The following is an 18,578-nucleotide window of genomic DNA, read 5'->3' on the forward strand; positions in this document are numbered from 1 at the left end:
TTTTGCTTTCATTCCCGCCTAAGTTCAGTTAAATTTGATGGTGACCGTTTGTGGATTGAAGTCTTCAAGTCATTCCACAGATTTTCAATGGGATTTAAGTCTGGTCTCTGACTAGGCCATGCAAGGACATCCACCTTTTTCTCCTTCAACCACTGTGTGGTCATTTGTGCTGTGTGCTTTGGGTCATTGTCATGTTGGAAGATAAACTGTCTTCCCATTGACAACTTTCTGGCAGAGGGCAGCAGATTTTCCTCAAGAACAAGTCCATTGAACTAGATGGACTTGTGTCGTTTTTCAACCAGACTAACTATGTAACCATGTAATTTGACGGTATTTTGCCCCATCCAGTTTTCCTTATATCCTGACAAGTACTGAAGCAGAGAAACATCCCCATAACAGGATATTACCAAATCCATGCTTTACTCTTGGGATTGTGTTATTTGGATTGTGAGCAGTATTGGATTTCTGCAAGACATATCGTTTGGCTAAATTCAAATTTTAGTCTCATCTGACAATAACACCTTTTTCCATGTGGTCTCAAAATCTTCAAAGTGCATTTTGACAAAGCTCAGTCGTGACTGCATGTGGCCTTTCTTAAGGAGTGGCATTTTTCTTGTAACCCTCCCATACAAGCCACATTTGTTGAGAATTTGTGATATTGTTATTCCTGCAACTGCCTCAGGCCTCTTGGTAGCCTCTCTGACCAGTTTCCCCCTGGCTCTTTCATCCAGTTTGGAGCGATGTCCTGATCCAGGGAGGGTCTGTGTTGTATGAAATACCTGCCACTTCTTAATAATAGAAGTAGGGAAGGCCCTCACCATGCCAACATCCAAAATATATATTCAAGGAATCACCAAGTCAAAAAAATTAACAGACTTTGTGGGCACATAATGAGAGAGAGAATCAGTAAAAAAGTATAAATTTTATTACAACATAGTAAAAAACATATAAACAACATACAAACAACACCCTGTATGGACACGGTTACCAGTTACCAATAATACAGTTATAGAGGACTGGGCCTACGATACAAAGATTAATTTAATACTGTAAGGTAAAAGAAAAATTTCTGATCCAGTAATGCCCACAAAAACTTGCTCGTCGACCCGTTTCACTAAAATATTAGCCTCCTGAGAACGTTTGTGTGAAGTTACCGTTTTGATCCAGGACCAGCTGTACCTGTCGAGCCTGTTGTATCCATCGAGCTAGCTGACCAATAAGCCTTTGTGACTTGGGTGGTATAAGCCTCTCTAAGTCATTGACATCTGGTAAGCCTCCCCTTTGTTCATCGGTGGTGGCACCTTTAAATATTTTGCTCTTTTGGAGTGTCACCCTTTGGCTGAATTTTTTGTTCAAGTTTCTTTGGATCACACTTTCAATCCTTGGACTTTGGTTCATGGCACTTTAAGCACTCTTATTAACCAAATCATTTTCTTGGTTAATTTTTTTTTTGATTATCTATTTTTTTGATCATCCAATTTTGGACTTTGTGTTTTTTCACTATAAGCACTTTCTTGATCTAGTATCAGTTATGTCACTATAAGCACTTTATTCACCCAGTACTAGTTATGGTATCTTTATATTAGGACAGATATTTATGTACCCATTTGTATATTGTGTTGTTCACATAGCACTTTCCATTATAAGGCTCGATTCACACCTATGCATGTTGCTTTTGAGCGTTTTTGGAGGTTTTTTTTTCATGCTTGGCACATTTTTGAGCAGCGTTTTTGTAGCGTTTTTGCCGCGTTTTTGCCGCGATTTGCGTTTTTTTTTTTTTTTTTTATTTTTTTTTACAGTCTTAAAAAAAAATTACAAAAAAAAAAAAAAAACCGGCAAAAACGCACCAAAAACGCTGCAAAAACGCTGCAAAAACGGTGCACTTGCGTTTTTGATGCTTGTCCATTGAAATCCATTACATGCAAAACGCTGCTTTTTGCATGAAAAAAAGTCCCCGACCCTTTCCAAAAACGCAGAGATACAAAAAAGCATTGATGTGAACATGCAAAATTCCCATGCATTTCTGCAAAATGCATCAAAAAACGCGCTAGTGTGAATGGAGCCTTACACCATAATAATGTTACTAACTTTATTGATTGCATTACCGTGTCATTAGCTTGATTGCCTTCAATGGTTACACATTTTTCTTAGGTGGTTTAATAGCGCTACACATTTTACACTTACACATATTGCTTTTAGTCTACAGCTGTGTTGGCAGCTATTTCTCTATTTCCATTTTACACAGCGCTGTATTTTCCCTCTTTTTTTCTATTAAGTATTTAGCATATAAGAAAAAAAACAAACAAGCAAAAAAAAAACACACAGACCCACCTGAATGGGTAAAAGCTGCGCTTATCGCATAGAGGGAGACCTTTTAATTGGCGCTCAAGTTGGTATTGCTGCATACTGTACATAGGGGAAAAGTGTGCCCCTGTAATAGAAGCAATTGAATGAAATAAATATCCACTTTAGGACATAAAGTCGCATAGTGGTTGCTGGAAAGGTAGGGAAGTAGAAAATGATGGGTGTTTAAAGACGGCCTCTTAGTATACATTATTTCACCAAATATAAAGCCTGTTAAAGCTCTTTTCATGCCGAGCTAATCAAAATGACCACAGCTGATCACAGTTGAAAGTCAAATGGCATTGATAAGGTTATTAGCTACACCTGATTGAGTTTACGTTTAAGTCAATTTTAGGAGAGGGGTGATCATTTTTTTGATTATTTTTTTATTATGTTGGTGTTATATCTTTCACTTTGATGTTATAAGTTGCACTGAGTAAATACAGCTGAATAAAACAAAAACTGTGTCCATCTTCATTTCAGGCTGCAAAGCAACAAAATGTGATTCATTTAATTTAAAAATGAGGGGGGGGTGATTATTTTCTATACCCACTGTATATGTGCTGTATGAAAAGTACTGTTATGTCCCTTGTTTATATCTCCTGATAGCTAGTGACTAAATTTAGACCTCAGGGAATAGCACAGGAAAACTGCTGAGGGTTACAAGAGGTACAATTACCTCCCATCCTAAACATAGCAAACTGACAGCAGAAAAGAACCTAGAGACTCCACTTATTTCCAGGCTCACAAACTGTAAACTTTCATTCACACTACATCTTGACTAGCGGAGGTGTTGACTAGGGGGGTATTTATATAGCTCTGGTTCTCTTAGTAGGGTTATCAATGACATTATCCAGTCAATAGAGAGAGTCTGTTTCATTGCATTGCAGAACAGCTGTGTGTAGATACTGTCAGATTTCTTGGCACAGATGACTTCAATCATTGTGAAGTCTCTGATTCACTGCTTTAAGCATGATGTGTCCTAATTAATCACTGCAGAGCAATTCCTTAGGCACTTAAAGCTTTCTGAAGCCTCATGTGCATTGTGATGTAGCTCAAAAGCTCTTTTAATGCACAACATTTTCTTCAGTAGTTTTTCTTTTTGTTGCCACAAATGTATCTTATATGTGTTTTGGCTCTGAACCCATAGTATGTGTTTCTGCATCTCTTTACAGCCATTTGGTAAATGGTGCCGATTGCGGCCAAAAGAAGCAGAGAAAGTTCCTGAGAGTGCCTGGAAATTCCTTTTCTACTGTGCATCATGGTCCTATTGCTCGTACCTTCTCTTCTTCACCAAGCACAACTTCTTTCGCAATCCACTCTCTGCCTTCCGCGGTATGTGTAAAGATGTACATATGGAAGATTTTCATGGAATTTTCAGGGAACTCTAGGATTCCTTCAGAGGTTTCTAGGGGTTCCTTGACTAAACTCTATTGAAACCACTAACTTGAAGGACGTTTTTCCTCTAGCTGTCCACCAGTGTGAGGGCCCTTGTCCTTCTAACATCAATGTATGGGGCTCTATTCTGCTGACCGCCATTGTAAGGGAGGTCATAGATGATGCGATTTTCTTTTCTGCAACCACGGAAATCGCTTGATTCCACTATCATCACAGCCAGTGATGATGGAGGATTCGCTCCCGCTAAGCTATTGTGTTCTCCCAGAGGGATAGGCACCGTGAACCGTCCCTGCCGAGAGAACACAGTGATTATTGCTAGCGGTTATAGCCACTGGCAATAAACTTGGGTACAATCAGCCTGCCCATAAATGGTTTGAATCTTGGCCACTCCCTGCTAAACCAGCTGAGATTTGAACCATCTATGGCCGGCTTAATCGGACCCTTCTCCACTGATCTTCAATATAGGGTGCACTTTCTACTGACCACCAGTGTAAAGGAGCCTGTGACCATTTACATCAGGCTACCTCCAATCAATCACACTTAGGTCAAGAACTGAAATCCTTTTCCATTTTTTTCCAGACCTGGACAGACTCCAAGGCAGGTAGATATAAATAGACACAAGTCTATTTACATCCACCTGCCCATAGACCAGTGGTTTTCAACTCCTGTCCTCAGGGCCCACTAACAGGCCAGGTTTGCAAGATAACTGAAATACATCACAGGTGATATCATTTGCTGCTCAGTGATTGCAGTATTCTAGTCTGCATCTCCCCAAAGGTAATACTTAAAATCTGGAAATAAAAAGAGAGAGGATCGCACCGGCCATGTGCATTATCTTTTGTAAAACATTTATTGAATAAAATGATAAAAGAAATTACTCACAAGCAGTTGTAAAATCAGGTGCCATAAAACTCGAGCAACAACAAGCAGCAAGTGGTTATAGCGATGAGCGAAGCCTTCCAAAGGTCTTAGAGGAACATACAGGCATCACTACTAGCTTAGTTAGTTTAGCTAGTAGTGATGCCTGTATGTTCCTCTAAGACCTTTGGAAGGCTTCGCTCATCGCTATAACCACTTGCTGCTTGTTGTTGCTCGAGTTTTATGGCACCTGATTTTACAACTGCTTGTGAGTAATTTCTTTTATCATTTTATTCAATAAATGTTTTACAAAAGATAATGCCAATGGCTGGTGCGCCCCTCTCTCTTTTTATTTCTTTGTTTGCTAGGATTCCCCATCCTTGAGGGCAGCAAGGCCTGTGTCATTTTTCCATATATCTGGTTGACCACTTGTGCCCAGGAGTCATTTTCTTTGTTCAATACTTAAAATCTGGCCTGTTAGTGGGTCCTGAGGACAAGAGTTGAGAACCACTGCCATAACCCTACACGGAGCTTCCGATCAGGTCCACCTGAAAAATCGACAGGTGGACCTGATTGGAAAGCCTGTTTGAAAAGGGCCTTAGGGCTTGCATTGAGCAGTCTGATCTCTTAGATATTGACTCATGTCCACACCTCATTTCTGTTTGCTTTCTTTTAGGAACATACAGTATCTCACAAAAGTAAGTACACCCCCCACATTTTTGTAAATATTTTATTACATCTTTTCCTGTGACAACGCTAAAGAAATTACACTTTGCTACATTGTAAAGTATTGAGTGTACAGCTTGTATAACAGTGTAAATTTGGCATCCCCTCAAAACAACTCAACACAGCCATTAATATCTGAACCGCTGGCAACAAAAGTGAGTACACTCTAAATGAAAATGTCCAAAATGGGCCCAATTAGCCATTTCCCTCCCCGGTGTCATGTGACTCATTAGTGTTAATAGGTCTCAGGTGTGAATGGGGAGCAGGTGCGTTCAATTAGCTGTTATCGCTCTCACTCTCTCATACTGGTCACTGGAAGTTCAACATGGCACCATATGGCAAAGAACTCTCTGAGTGTCTGAAAAAAAGAATTGTTGCTCTACATAAAGATGGCCTAGGCTATGAGAAGATTGCCAAGACCCTGAAACTGAGATGCAGCATGGTGGCCAAGACCATGCAGTGATTTGACAGGACAGGTTCCACTCAGAACAGGTCCGCCATGGTCGACCAAAGAAGTTGAGTGCACATGCTCAGCATCATATCCAGAGGTTGCCTTTGGGAAATAGATGTATGAGTGCTGTCAGCATTGCTGCAGAGTTTGAAGGGGTACGGGGTCAGCCTGTCAGTGCTCAGACCATATGTCGTACACTGCATCGAATTGGTCTGCATGGCTGTCGTCCCAGAAGGAAGCCTCTTCTAAAGATGATGCACAAGAAAACCTGCAAACAGTTTGCTGAAGACAAGCAGACTAAGGACATGGATTACTGGAACCATGTCCTGTGGTCTGATGAGACCAAGATAAACTTATTTGGTGCAGATGATGTCAAGCGTGTGTGGCAGAAACCAGGTGAGGAGTACAAAGAAGTGTGTCTTGCCTTGCCTACAGTCAAGCATGGTGGTGGGAGTGTCATGGTCTGGGGCTGCATGAGTGCTGCCGGCACTGGGGAGCTACAGTTCATTGAGGGAACCATGAATGCCAACATGTACTGTGACATTCTGAAGCAGAGCATAATCCCCTCCCTTCAGAGACTGGGTCGCAGGGCAGTAGTCTAACATAATAAGAACCCCAAACACACCTCCAAGACGACCACTGCCTTGCTAAAGAAGCTGGGGGTAAAGGTGATGAACTGGCCAAGCATGTCTCCAGACCGAATTCCTATTAAGCATCTGTGGGGCATCCTCAAATGAAAGGTGGAGGAGCACAAGGTCTCTAACATCCACCAGCTCCGTGATGTTATCATGGAGGAGTGGAAGAGGACTCCAGTGGCAACCTGTGAAGCTCTGGTGAACTCCATGCCCGAAAGGGGTTAAGGCAGTACTGGAAAATAATGGTGGCCACACAAAATATTGAGACTTTGGGCCCAAGTTAGACATTTTCACTTAGGGGTGTACTCACTTTTGTTGCCAGTGGTTTAGACATTAATAGCTGTGTATTGAGTTATTTTAAAGGGAAAGCAAAATTACACTGTTATACAAGCTATACACTCACTACTTTACATTATAGCAAAGTGTAATTTCTTCAGTGTTGTCACATGAAAAGATATAATAAAATATTTACAAAAATGTGAGTGGTGTACTCACTTTTGTGAGATACTGTATGTCTACTGACTAATACCAGACATGGAGCAGCCTGTGCTAGTTTAAAGTGTATTTCTACTCTTTAAGTCAAATTTGAGAAAGCCCCATTATATATTTGGTATGTGTTCCCATTCACACAGCATACCTACATTTTTTTTTTTTAGATTTCTTACCTTTTTAGATGTTTCTTAGGAGAAGGTGTCATGGCTGACTCCTTTTTTTTTAAACAATGTCTGTCCTGTTTAACACACAATGGAAGTTTAGCCTCTAAATGTTTAACCCTTTGCTAGGGCAGACAGTGTTTAAATCTAGTTACAATTGATATGGAATATTTTCCTTCACAAAAAACAGGGTTAATGATGGTAAATAGAGCCAGCCAGCCCCCTTATAAACAAAGAGAACTATTTAGGATTTTTCCTTACTGGAGGTTGTAGAATAGAGCATCAAAAAAGATAAGCTGCAATTTTTCATTTTTTTTTAAATTTACGCTATGTGAATGGGAGCACAAATATAAAGTAGGTCAGGGGTAGGCAACCTGAACAACATGAAAGAGTTCAAAGATCACTGGGGTTTGGTGCCCCCCTATTTTAAAGAAATTACCTAGCAACACCTAACTAAATAGTAAAAAAAACTTTGAAAAATATAATAAAACAAATGTAAAAATATAAAAGTAGCCTACCTTAAAAATGGACAATGTCAGTCAGTACAGTCCAGGCAGTGGACCATGTCAGTAAAGCAGTGGATGTGTCAGTAGGGCAGAGGTTGGTGTTTGTAGGGCAGTGGATGGTGTCAGCCAGTGGACTTTGTCAGTAGGGCAGAGGAGGATGTCAGTAGAGCAGTGGTTTGTGTCCGTAGTTTTTAATTTTTAAATTTTTTAATTTTTTTTGTTATTTGTACAATTTCTTTCATTTTTTTTTACAATTTTTTAAGCAGCCCTGTTGGGAGGCGAAATATCAGCAGTCTAAACAGACCCCTGATTATCTCACTTTTGAGACAGAGAAAGTAGATTGAGGACACACTCCTCATTCTCTATCTTTTCAGCCTCAACTGCACAGAATGAATGAACAGGAATAGCTCCTGGAGAGCTTCCTGTCCATTCTCAAACTGAAGTCAATTATGAATGAACACAATGAGTGATCGACGCCAATTGCTCGCAGTGTTCATTCAGAAAAGGAAGGGGTCGGTAAATGACACATTTACTGGCCCCTTCCCCCACTCTCTATTCTGAAACGATCCCCTGCAGCAGCTGATGGGAGAGGAGGGAAGCCGGCAGCACTGCGGGGGGGAAAAGGGAGCACGGTGGGCGTGACATTTACTGGAACCTATCCCCTTTTCTCCTGCAGCAGCTGAAAGGTGCATGAGGGAGAGAAAGAGAGACAGCTTTCAGTGGCTGCAGGAGAAATGGGATCAGTTCCAGTAAATGCTACCGCTGCTCTTGTCCAGGTTCTGTGGGTCGGCAGGGAAGGGACGTGATCTACCCGTGATCGATGGGTTGCCGACCCCCGAAGTAGGTGTTAGCTCAATTTGCCTGCATAAGTGGAAATACACTTTAAGTCCCTAAAGTCATTGATATATTCAAACACATTTTTACAGAAGAGGATAGATAGCAAGGATGAAGCCTCCCAACACATGACAGATGCTACACACTGTACTTTTTCATTTATATTTTAGTAATTGAAAGTTACCTGCAGCGTAAAAACAGTATATTCAGCTTTAGAAAACAATACATAACTACAGCTAAAGTACAGGTAAAATAGTTGTTTACAAATTGGTAAAATCATTAAAAGCTTTAAATTGGACAGGTGATCATTACCTGGACCTATAAGCTAGCCATACATATAGAGTTCAGGCTCCCTATATTTTAAACTTTTTAGAAAATGTGCCAGCTGGCCTAAAGTACAGGTGTAACTTTTAAAAAATAAACAGTATAAGTTTTCCTACCGACCCTTAACTAGTATACCAAAAATTTGGAATGGTTACCCTTAACTCTGCCAGGCAGGGGCGTTGCTAGGGGGTGGCTATTGGGGCTATAGCCCCGAATCTGGGTTCCATAGCCACGAGTCTCTTGCTGCAGGGTCCCTGTCTAACCAGCGGCGGGCGGGCTAACTGCATGAGAGAGGCAGAGGAGAGAAGCGAGCGGGCAGACGAGCAGAGATGACATCTCTCTTCGCCCGATCCACATCAGCGCTCTTCACAGCCAGGCCTCTTCAATTTGGGAGTGAGGTGCGGCGAACAACAGAGAGATGACATCATCTCTCACTGCCCGCCACACATCAGCACTCTTCCACCCTCACAGCACAGTGGAGTGGAGGTCACGTGCTTCCTGTCATCGTGGAGCTCCACTTTGCAGCCAGACCCCCTTGCTTCAATGTCGGATGGGCAGCAGGGAGCAGCGAGATTACATCATCTCTCACTGCCCACCCCGCATCACCGCTCTCCTGCCCTCACTAAATGGACCAGTGCTGTCAGCCTTCCACCAATGCAGCGTCAATGCACATTTGGTGGCACTGGCTGGCATGGCAAGTGACAATCCACATAGGTTGGCAAGTGACAACCCACATCTGGTGGCCGGTGACATGGCAAGTGACAATCTGCAAATGGTGGCAGGAGATGTGGCAATCTGCAAATGGAGCCAGGAGACGTGGCAAGCGACAATCTGCAAATGGTGGCAGGTGACATGGCACGTGACAGCCTGCAAATGGTAGCAAGGGATGTGGCAAGTGACAATCTGCAAATGGTGGTAGGAGACGTGGCAAGTGGCAATCTGCAAATGGTGGCAGGTGACGGCGGCAAGTGACACGCTGCATCTGGTGACAGGAGATGTGGCAAGTGACACGCCCAGGGCTCCCACTGATTCTGCAGTATGGTGAGTTGAACCACTTCATTATATATTAGAATGTAACAATAGAAATAATGCACTTCAATCACCCTGACACCATATCAACCATGGTGCCATGATGATTGAAGCGCCAACACCAGCCATCGCCCGTGAAAAATTGTTTACCACCGGTCTCCCCCCGCGGGCATGCAAAAAGGTTGGTGACTGCTGCTATGGGCTCTAGCCCCATATCTTTTGCAGACCTAGAAACTCCCCTGCTGCCAGGTTTTCTGCTGCACTGGGCAATGTTTACATTCACAATCACTCCCAATGCCTGTGCTTCACGGTGCAGGAACAATATCCAGTTCCAACTCTTCTCTCCTATTCATCTTTATGGAACTTGTAGTCACACCTGCATACTGCAGCACAGGCGTCTGGAGAAAAACTGATTTACCTTTATGTTTTGGGAAAGCATGAAATACAAGAAAGAAGAAGTTGCCTTTCTCTTTATCAGACTTATTTAGCATTGACATGTGCCTAGCAGAAGTGGACATGTACAGGATATGTTTTAAATCATATGGATATAATAGTTACAAGTTTTATTTTCTCCCTCGAAAGGGTTGAAGATTTTTAAATATATGTTATGTGTCCTATTTAGTTGAAAAAAAAGTGTTTTGGGGAGTTCTCCTTTACAGCAAACCCATATTTTTCCCATTCCGGTTTGATTACCCCCCCCTCCCCCCAGCATATACTTACGTTTCCTTAGTTCCCCTGCTGCTCTTTTCAGCATCGGGAGACATCCAATACTTTTGGGCATGCAGTAGCATGTGACTAACTCCATATATCAGTACTTGGCTAGTAAGTGTTGTCAAACATGGACCCCTTAGCCCTAAATTATCTATGTTACTGGGGGCTCATAGCCTACACTTGGTTTTCCTTTTGCTCCCTACAGTTTAATGGAGAAGCAGGGGGAGAGAAAGAAAGGTAAATCTATGGAGTTCTGCATTTAAAAAAAAAACAGTTGCTGAACCTGATTAACATTAAACTGATCTCTGTTTAATTGTTTCATTTTTTTTTCTTTTTTGTGGCCTTTTGCTGGATCCTAGGTTGGACATCAGGAGCAGATGTTCCCAAGGAAATAGCCCTTCTGTATTTGGTTCAAGGCAGTTTCTACGCACATTCAACATACGCAACCCTGTACATGGATGCATGGAGAAAGGACTCTGTTGTCATGATTCTGCACCATTTAGTCACCTTTACTCTTATACTTTTCTCCTATGCTTTCCGGTAAGTTAAATATTGGATCTGTAGCAATCTGAAAATATCCTTTAGAGTACTGGCTTCAGGGCTGGATCTAGCCTGTCTGATGTGGGGGTGCAGTACAAAATGTCAGGGGGCAGAGGATGGATGTTCAGCAGGGCAGTATACAAGGGGCTCATTAAGGCAGAGGATAGCAGCTTGTAGGGCATTGTACAGAGGCCATTATTTTGTAGTGCAATGTAAAAGGGTTAGCAGGGCAGTGTACAGGGTGTCAACAGGGTAGGGGATGGGAGGTCAGCAGGGGAGTGTACAGGAGTTTAAGGAGTTTACAGGTCAGTAGGGCAGATGACAAGGGGTCAATAGGGAGGAGAACAGGGGTCACTGCTGACAAGGCAGAAGACAGGGATCACCGCTGGCAGGGCAGAGGACAGGGGTCACTGTTGGCAGGGCTGGTGCAAGGATTTTTGACACCCTAGGCGAAACCTCATTTTGCCCCCCGCCTCCACCCCTGACTTCATCTCCTTTGCCCTGCCCATGTATACCCAACCTTTTTAATGAAGCACCCATCTAATGCAGCCCACCAGCGCCCATCAAATGCAGCCTACCAGTGCCCATCAAATGCAGCACCACCAGCGCCCGTCAATGTAGCCTCACCAGCGCCCATCAATGCAGCCTCACCAGCGCCCATAAAAAATAGCCTACCAGCGGCCATCAATGAATGTTTTCTTGCTTCCATTCATTCAGGATTCGGGACAGACACAGTCCTCTGTCATCGCTGCGCCTCTGATACTATGTGCGAATTTAGCCACGGCTGCCTGCTGATGCTGAGACTTGCTGCAGAGAAAAGAGAGTAGGAACACCACTGGCTGGGCGCCCTAGGCAGCAGTGAGCCTTAGGCAGCTGCCTAGTTTGCCTAATGGTAGCACCGGCCCTGACTGTTGGCAGGGTAAAAGATAGGGATCAATGCTGGCAGGGCAGAGGACGGGTTCATTGCTGGCCGTGCACTCAGCAGAGCTCCTCCTTCCCATACAGCACATAGCTGAGATTAGATTCTCTTTCACACTGTCATGATCTGCACAGTGTATAGATGTCTGTTATGTTGCAGTTTGACCTGTGAAATTCCTTGGTCAGAATGGCAGCGCAACTACAGTGGCCAGCTACACACTGTGCAGACTGTGGCTTTGTGTAAAGGAATCTGATCTCAGCTGTGTGCTGTGTGGGGAGCAGGAGTTCTGCTGCCTGTGCCCAGGCTGTGTGCAGTGCAGGGATAGGAGAAGGAGCTCAGCGGCTGGGCACAACATCCATAAAGGTAGCAGGGGTGGGGGTCTTTGGGGGGCTGTGACTGGGCTTAGTCCACCGATAAGTGATACGAGTCAGCCCCTGGCTTCTCTTAAATTTTGGATATTTCAAGAGGGAGATTTGGGTATTCCTACCTATCTTTTGTGTATTACAGCTCCTCCTGTTGCATCCTTCATGATATAAAATAAATAGCATCAAACAGTGTGGGAACACCCCATAATGGCCACAGCAGATGTTCGGACCCAGGAACTCAAGCACAGATACCTCACCAACAAAGTTCCCAAGTAATATTAGAAACCTTTGGGTGGCTTAGCACTCCGTTGTCTATCGAAAATTGAAATATCAGCTTTGGGTGGACTGACTCGTTAAAGTAACCCTGGCATTAAGTATCACATTTCATAATACTGTAGCTATTCCTGAAAAAGAAACCAGTGAATTTATACCTATCCTGCAAGGCAGGGACACTGCTCGGATTGAGATAAATCCCTGGCTGAAGTCTGAAGGAAAACTGACACTTCTGGGAACTGGGAACATCAATCTACTGGGTCCCTTGCAGTATTCTTTTGTTTCTCCCTCTGACCTCCATATCATTATAGGACCCAGTCCACTGAGCACTGTGGGCGACCCTGAAGTTCAAAACTGCTTTACTTTTGACTTCAGCTGGGGATTTCTCACAGGCAAAGGGAGTGATTTACTAAAACAGGTGCACACAGAATCTGGGGCAGCTGTACATAGTAACCAATTGGCTTCTAACAACTGTTCACACTGTCACGGCTTCAAAGTCAATCGACTTTAAATCCGACATCCCTGCATGACTTCATCGTGGCTTGCATGCGACTTCATTAATTGAAGTCAATGCAAGTTGTGTTGAAGTTGCACCAAAGTATTGCAGGAACCTTTTTTAAGCAACTTGAGTAGCTCCAATTAGAACAGTTCCATTGCCATTGATGGGGTGCGACCTGTAATGCGGCTTTGAACTCTTTTGTGTGCACCAGTTTTAGTAAATCCCCCCCCCAAAGCGTCAATCCGATGGTGTGAGGAGTGGGAATGGTAAGTAATTATTCGCTTGTTTCTGTTCTGGGTTTGACTATTTTGAATTTCAGTACATAATAACAGGGTTGCTTTAACTATAAACAGCTAGATAAACAGTGTCACATTATATTGTAATAGCTAAGGTGATCATAAAGCCATTTAAACTAAATGTATATACTGATGCTCGAGTTTCTGTGATTTGTGAGCCAGGAATAGCAAGTTTCAGTCCAGCCCAATTACATTATTTATGAAGGCAGCAATGGCATTTGGCTGATTACTTTGTCTAAAATGAATGTGTACAGTACAGTATATAGTTTATGTGTCTTTTGTTTTCAAAAGAAATAGAATAATGGAATGTTACTTACTGTATGCCTTTAAAGTGGAGTTCCAACCCAAAAAAAAAAAAAAATTAGTAACGTGTTTAAAAAAAATAAAAAAAAAACATTTGGAGAAAAATTTTTTTTTTACTCACCTCTAAATGCCTGTTGCTAGGGGGTCCCTCATAGACTGCCTCCTTCGATGCCTGGGCTCCTGACGTCACTTCTCTTGGCGCAGGAAGGGAGATCACCTCTCTCCCCTCCCTCTTGTCAATCATCTGGGACACGTGATTGCGGGGCCAGTGACAGCGCGCGGCGGGGCTCGCGCATGCGCAGTGGGTGCCCGGCTGTGAAGCCACAGCCGGGCGCCCACAGTCAGAAAGCCGGCGCCGCCGAGTGGAGGGAAGGACGAGCGGGGCTTCGATCCCCCGCATCGCTGGACCCAGGGACAGGTAAGTGTCCAATTAAAAGTCAGCAGCTGCAGTATTTGTAGCTGCTGACTTTTTTTTTTTTTTTAAGTGGGAACCCCACTTTAAGGACTGTAGTCTATAAACAAAACATTTTCTATAGTATCTGATGACCAAAATGTTTAAAACCCAACCTCAAGACATTAACAACCCACCCTCCTCTAACTCTAGTATGAAAACAAAACTATCCAAATGCCCATTTTACATACCTGAATTGGTGGCCATGTGTTGCTGCCAGCCGACTTTTCTCTCTTTATCTGTTTAGTTCCTTCTTCGAGTGCCCGCATCACTGTCTGCATGATGTGGACAGCTCCTATTGGTAGATGTGACACATGGCAATTCCTCTCCCATAGGCTTCCGAGGCAGGAGAATTAATGGGGGTGGTAAGGGGAATAGTGCCCAAGAAGATAACGAACAGGGAAAAATATCTGGTCCTCAGGGCAGGATAGTATCTTTGCTCATAAGTGGAAACTGTGACTTTGATACATTACACTGCAGGATGGCTTAGAAAGACATGTTTGAAATCAGCACTGGGGAGGTAACTGGTGCATAATGTACTGTTTACATTACATTTTTGCCTGGCGTTGGACGTTAAATGTTTAAAATATAACCTATTAAGAATTTTGTGCAAGTTTCTGATGCTTAAAGAGAAACGCCTAAACCAGGTTATATTTTTGTTACATAGACTTCCTCAGCTATGAGATGCCTAAAAAAAAGTGGCCACACACTTTATATATTTGTTTTTACTTGTGTATAATTGTAAGAGGTAAGGGGATCCAAGTTGTTGTTTTCTAAAAATGTGTTGGCGTAATTTTATGCAGTATGGTCTATTTAGAACATCTATATCTTTGGGGTAAAGTCTGGAAAGTCAAAATGCCGCATAGTGACTTTCCTCCAAAGGCATATCGGTTATGCCCCTGGTTACCAGGTGTTGGAAATTGGATCTCCTGTCAGTCTTTTGTATTAAAGGGTGACAGCAGCTCTATTTGTTTTCATTAAACTCTGGTGATCAATACTAGTTCAGCAGAGGACAGGAAACTCTACTGTCAGTCTGTCAGTGCAGGGAAAACATGAACAGACGTAAAGCAGTATATACTGGCTAGAGTGCAAGGGTGGACCTGAGCTTACCAAAAGGGTAACTCCACTTTCCTGAATAATAAAAAAAAGAATAAAAAGACAATCATATATCATATATTACTGCTATACAAGCCATGTTTTAATTTAATGTTATTAAAAATTACCTTTCCTCTTCAAACTGCAGTGCTGGAATTTTCTGTAAAATATGGGAATCTGAATTTATTTACATCATTGGTGTACAGAACTTCCCCCCAGTCCTCTTTCAGGGGGACCTCTGTTAGTAAAAGCTGCTGTTTGGCTGCAGCAACCTGCTCCTCACTATGATAGAGCAGAAGATCTTTCACTATTGAATTCATGCCCTCTCTGGCAGGATCCCATATAAGTAGTGGGTGGAGTGTAGGACAGGGGACTGTGTTCTTGGCTTCCCCCTTGTCGGCTTCCCCTGGAGTGCTGGGCTCATTTACTAAGTGCACCCCTGACCATGGAACAAGGGGCTTAAATCATGCCACTGAAGATGGGTAAGGACTCTTACATTTTTTATTGGTATGTTTGCTTGGGATTTGATGCTGCATCATAATACTGTATCTCTCAAACATTCAGTAAAAAGTGTGGACGTTGCTTCTGGCTGCATTGACGTTAATTACAGGGGATGCCTAAGTGTAAGAGCCTGAAACATCTGGGCCACAGTTGGACCTTCTTTGGTGGGTTTAGCTCTGAGGGTGGGAGTGCGTCTCCCGAAATGCCTAGGCTTGCCTATTGAAGTGAGGGCTTGGACTTGGTGACATCGCCCCACAGTTGGAGTTTTTTTGGTGTGATTTGTTTGACAACGCTATTATAAGAGCATTTTTGTGAAGATGTTTTGGTTGTTTAGAATTTTAATAAAGTATTGTTTGGTAATGCACTAGGCCGTTGTGGCATCCTGTCTAATTTTACGTTATTCACAAGCACTGCTTAAATGGAAGCACCTGAAATAGGCCAGTACACAGTAATGCGGCATACACACAGGTGGACTTTTCGACCGGACTGGTCCGACGGACCGAATCCGGCAGACAATCCAACCATGTGTGGGTTCCATCAGACCTGCAGCAGACTTTTTCGGTCAAAGATCTGACGGACTTTAGATTTGAAACATGTTTCAAATCTTTCCGACAGACTCAAGTCTGGTCGAAACATCCGCTCGTTTGTATGCTAGTCCAACGGACGAAAACCAACGCTAGGGCAGCTATTGGCTACCTGCTATCAACTTCCTTATTGTAGTCCAGTCGTACGTCATCACGTACGAATCCGTCGCACTTTGGTGTGATCGTGTGTAGGCAAGTCCGTTCATTCAAAAGTCCGTCGGAAGTCCGTCAAAAGTTCGTCGGAAAGTCTGTTGGACCAGTCCGGTCGAAAAGTCCACCCGCCTTGCACTTTCAAACAAGCTTGCACTAGGAATATACCACAAGATCCCTCAACCAGAACACATTACATAGGACCCAGGTGCATGGTAAAATTGTCAGAGCCATAGCCTGCAACCATGGAGTCAGAATACAAGGCTTGGTGAAAGTGTGACTCCGACTGCTCTGGACCAAGGGGTTGGTGTCTTGGGGTTATAGCCTGCCATCTATACATATGTTGGGCAGAACAGTAGTTCTGCATGGGCTCAGGCAGGTACAGTGCTACAGTGCTCTCATAGTTGGACTCCTGAAGTAGTAAATTAATTACATTATTTATATGTTAAAATGATTGTATACCCTCACCTTGTAAAACAGCCATACAGTTTAAAATGAAAGGCACAGCATTTGTGTATACAGTAGATATAAAAAAAATATTATAAGTGATCACACTCCTGCTGTTCTAAGCTGCATAAGAGCTAGGGGAGAGGAAACAGCAGTACACTGAACTCAGTGAATGGCTGTGTAGGGGAGAGAGAGGTTGTCAGGAGAGGTCTGATCATTGGAGGAGAGCAGGCTGAGTTCCCAGCACAGATATAGAACTGACTACAGTGTGTTCTGCTTAGTGTGGTCAGTTTTAAATAGGAAAGCAGAGGGGCTAGAAGAGATTTCACACAAAGGAAGCAATACAAAGATAACACAGGATACTTTTTCATACAAGTACATGGTACAGCAGGCACATATCAGGAATATAAGTTGTTGGGTTTACATACTCTTTTAATTAAAGATTTAAAAAATACATAGAACTTGCTGTGTCAGAACGTGGGCTTTAATGTATACTAAACAAAACCCTGATTAAATTTCTAGGCAGCCACTTAGAAATAGAAAAGCCTGTAAAACTAAATGTGGTTGTTGTGGGTAACTGCACATTATGAGACAGTGCACAGATCTGTGTGTAAATGCAGACTTTGCGACATGAGTGTGCTAATCTGCAGTCAGCCATACTAACATGACCTATTTTATCAGGGAGAAATTTGTCTGTCCCTGTGTTTCCCAATTACTGTTTGTCTAAGTGGAAATGGGATCACTGCCTGATAATTAAGGACATAAATCTGAGTTATAATTAATCTGTAAACTGCAGCACTTATATATTGCATACCATGTGACCTGTAGGAACACGTGCAGTGGTCTGACACTGAAGGCTTTAAAATTGCTTCAGCCAGCAGGAAACTCTTAAACAGGATATGATTACCTATCCTAGCCAGATCAGCCACCTCCTATTGTATTAGAGAGGACAGTACTGTGGGATAGGGAATAGATGTGTGGGGTCAATTAGCACCATAGTTGCTATGGAGTCAGGATCTGCATATAAGCATGACCTTAAAAAAAACCTTATTGCTTGCAGTAAAGCTACAGTGCGGGCCGGCTGTGCAGAATCACATAAATTTATGTGATTCTGCTTTTTCTGGTAAGGGGCTCGCGCGTGCGCCTGCTGGCCTGGCTATGCTGTGTTTTGTCACAGCACATGCCAATCACCGGCCCGGCTGGGCTGGGATTCGTCACAGCACATACCGATCACCCTGTCCCGGGCCCATGATTGACCGACGGCACCCAGTGATTGACTCTGATCTTCCCCCGAACACAGCTCTGTGAGTGTAAACAGCACAGAGATGTGTTCAGTGACAGGTGATCTCGTTGCTTTTTCACTAGTCAGATTGCCTGCTGTACTATTGCAGTCCCAATTTATAAGTCGCTGAAAAGTGTAAATGTACAGTAGTGAGTGTACAGCTTGTATAACAGTGTAAATTTGCTGCCCCCTCAAAATAACTCAACATACACCCATTAATGTCTGCAGCTCTTGCTCCTTTTATGGGCAACAAGCTTCACGTGATTTTTAAAGGCGTGTTTTTCTGGGTTTGCCACCTGATTCTGTCGCCGCAAAATCACACCACGTTTGGGTTGTCATATAGAAAGAATGGTACCCAAACACCCCTTACGTGTTTTGCAGCGATTGCCATGCTATTTGGAATTG

The 18,578-nt window shown here is 43.1% G+C and overlaps 1 protein-coding gene across 1 annotated transcript in view; it reads left to right on the plus strand.

The window, feature by feature from the left end:
* CERS1 (ceramide synthase 1) overlaps nt 1-18,578 on the plus strand; it is a 95,653-nt gene that overhangs the window by 46,073 nt on the left and 31,002 nt on the right. Inside the window, exons 2-3 of the mRNA XM_073592658.1 lie at nt 3,519-3,678; nt 10,828-11,008. Coding sequence (XP_073448759.1) covers nt 3,519-3,678; nt 10,828-11,008 — 341 coding nt within the window. The remainder of the gene's footprint in view (nt 1-3,518; nt 3,679-10,827; nt 11,009-18,578) is intronic.

Source organism: Aquarana catesbeiana, linkage group LG01 (assembly GCF_042186555.1).
Source record: "Aquarana catesbeiana isolate 2022-GZ linkage group LG01, ASM4218655v1, whole genome shotgun sequence".
NCBI lineage: Eukaryota > Metazoa > Chordata > Amphibia > Anura > Ranidae > Aquarana > Aquarana catesbeiana.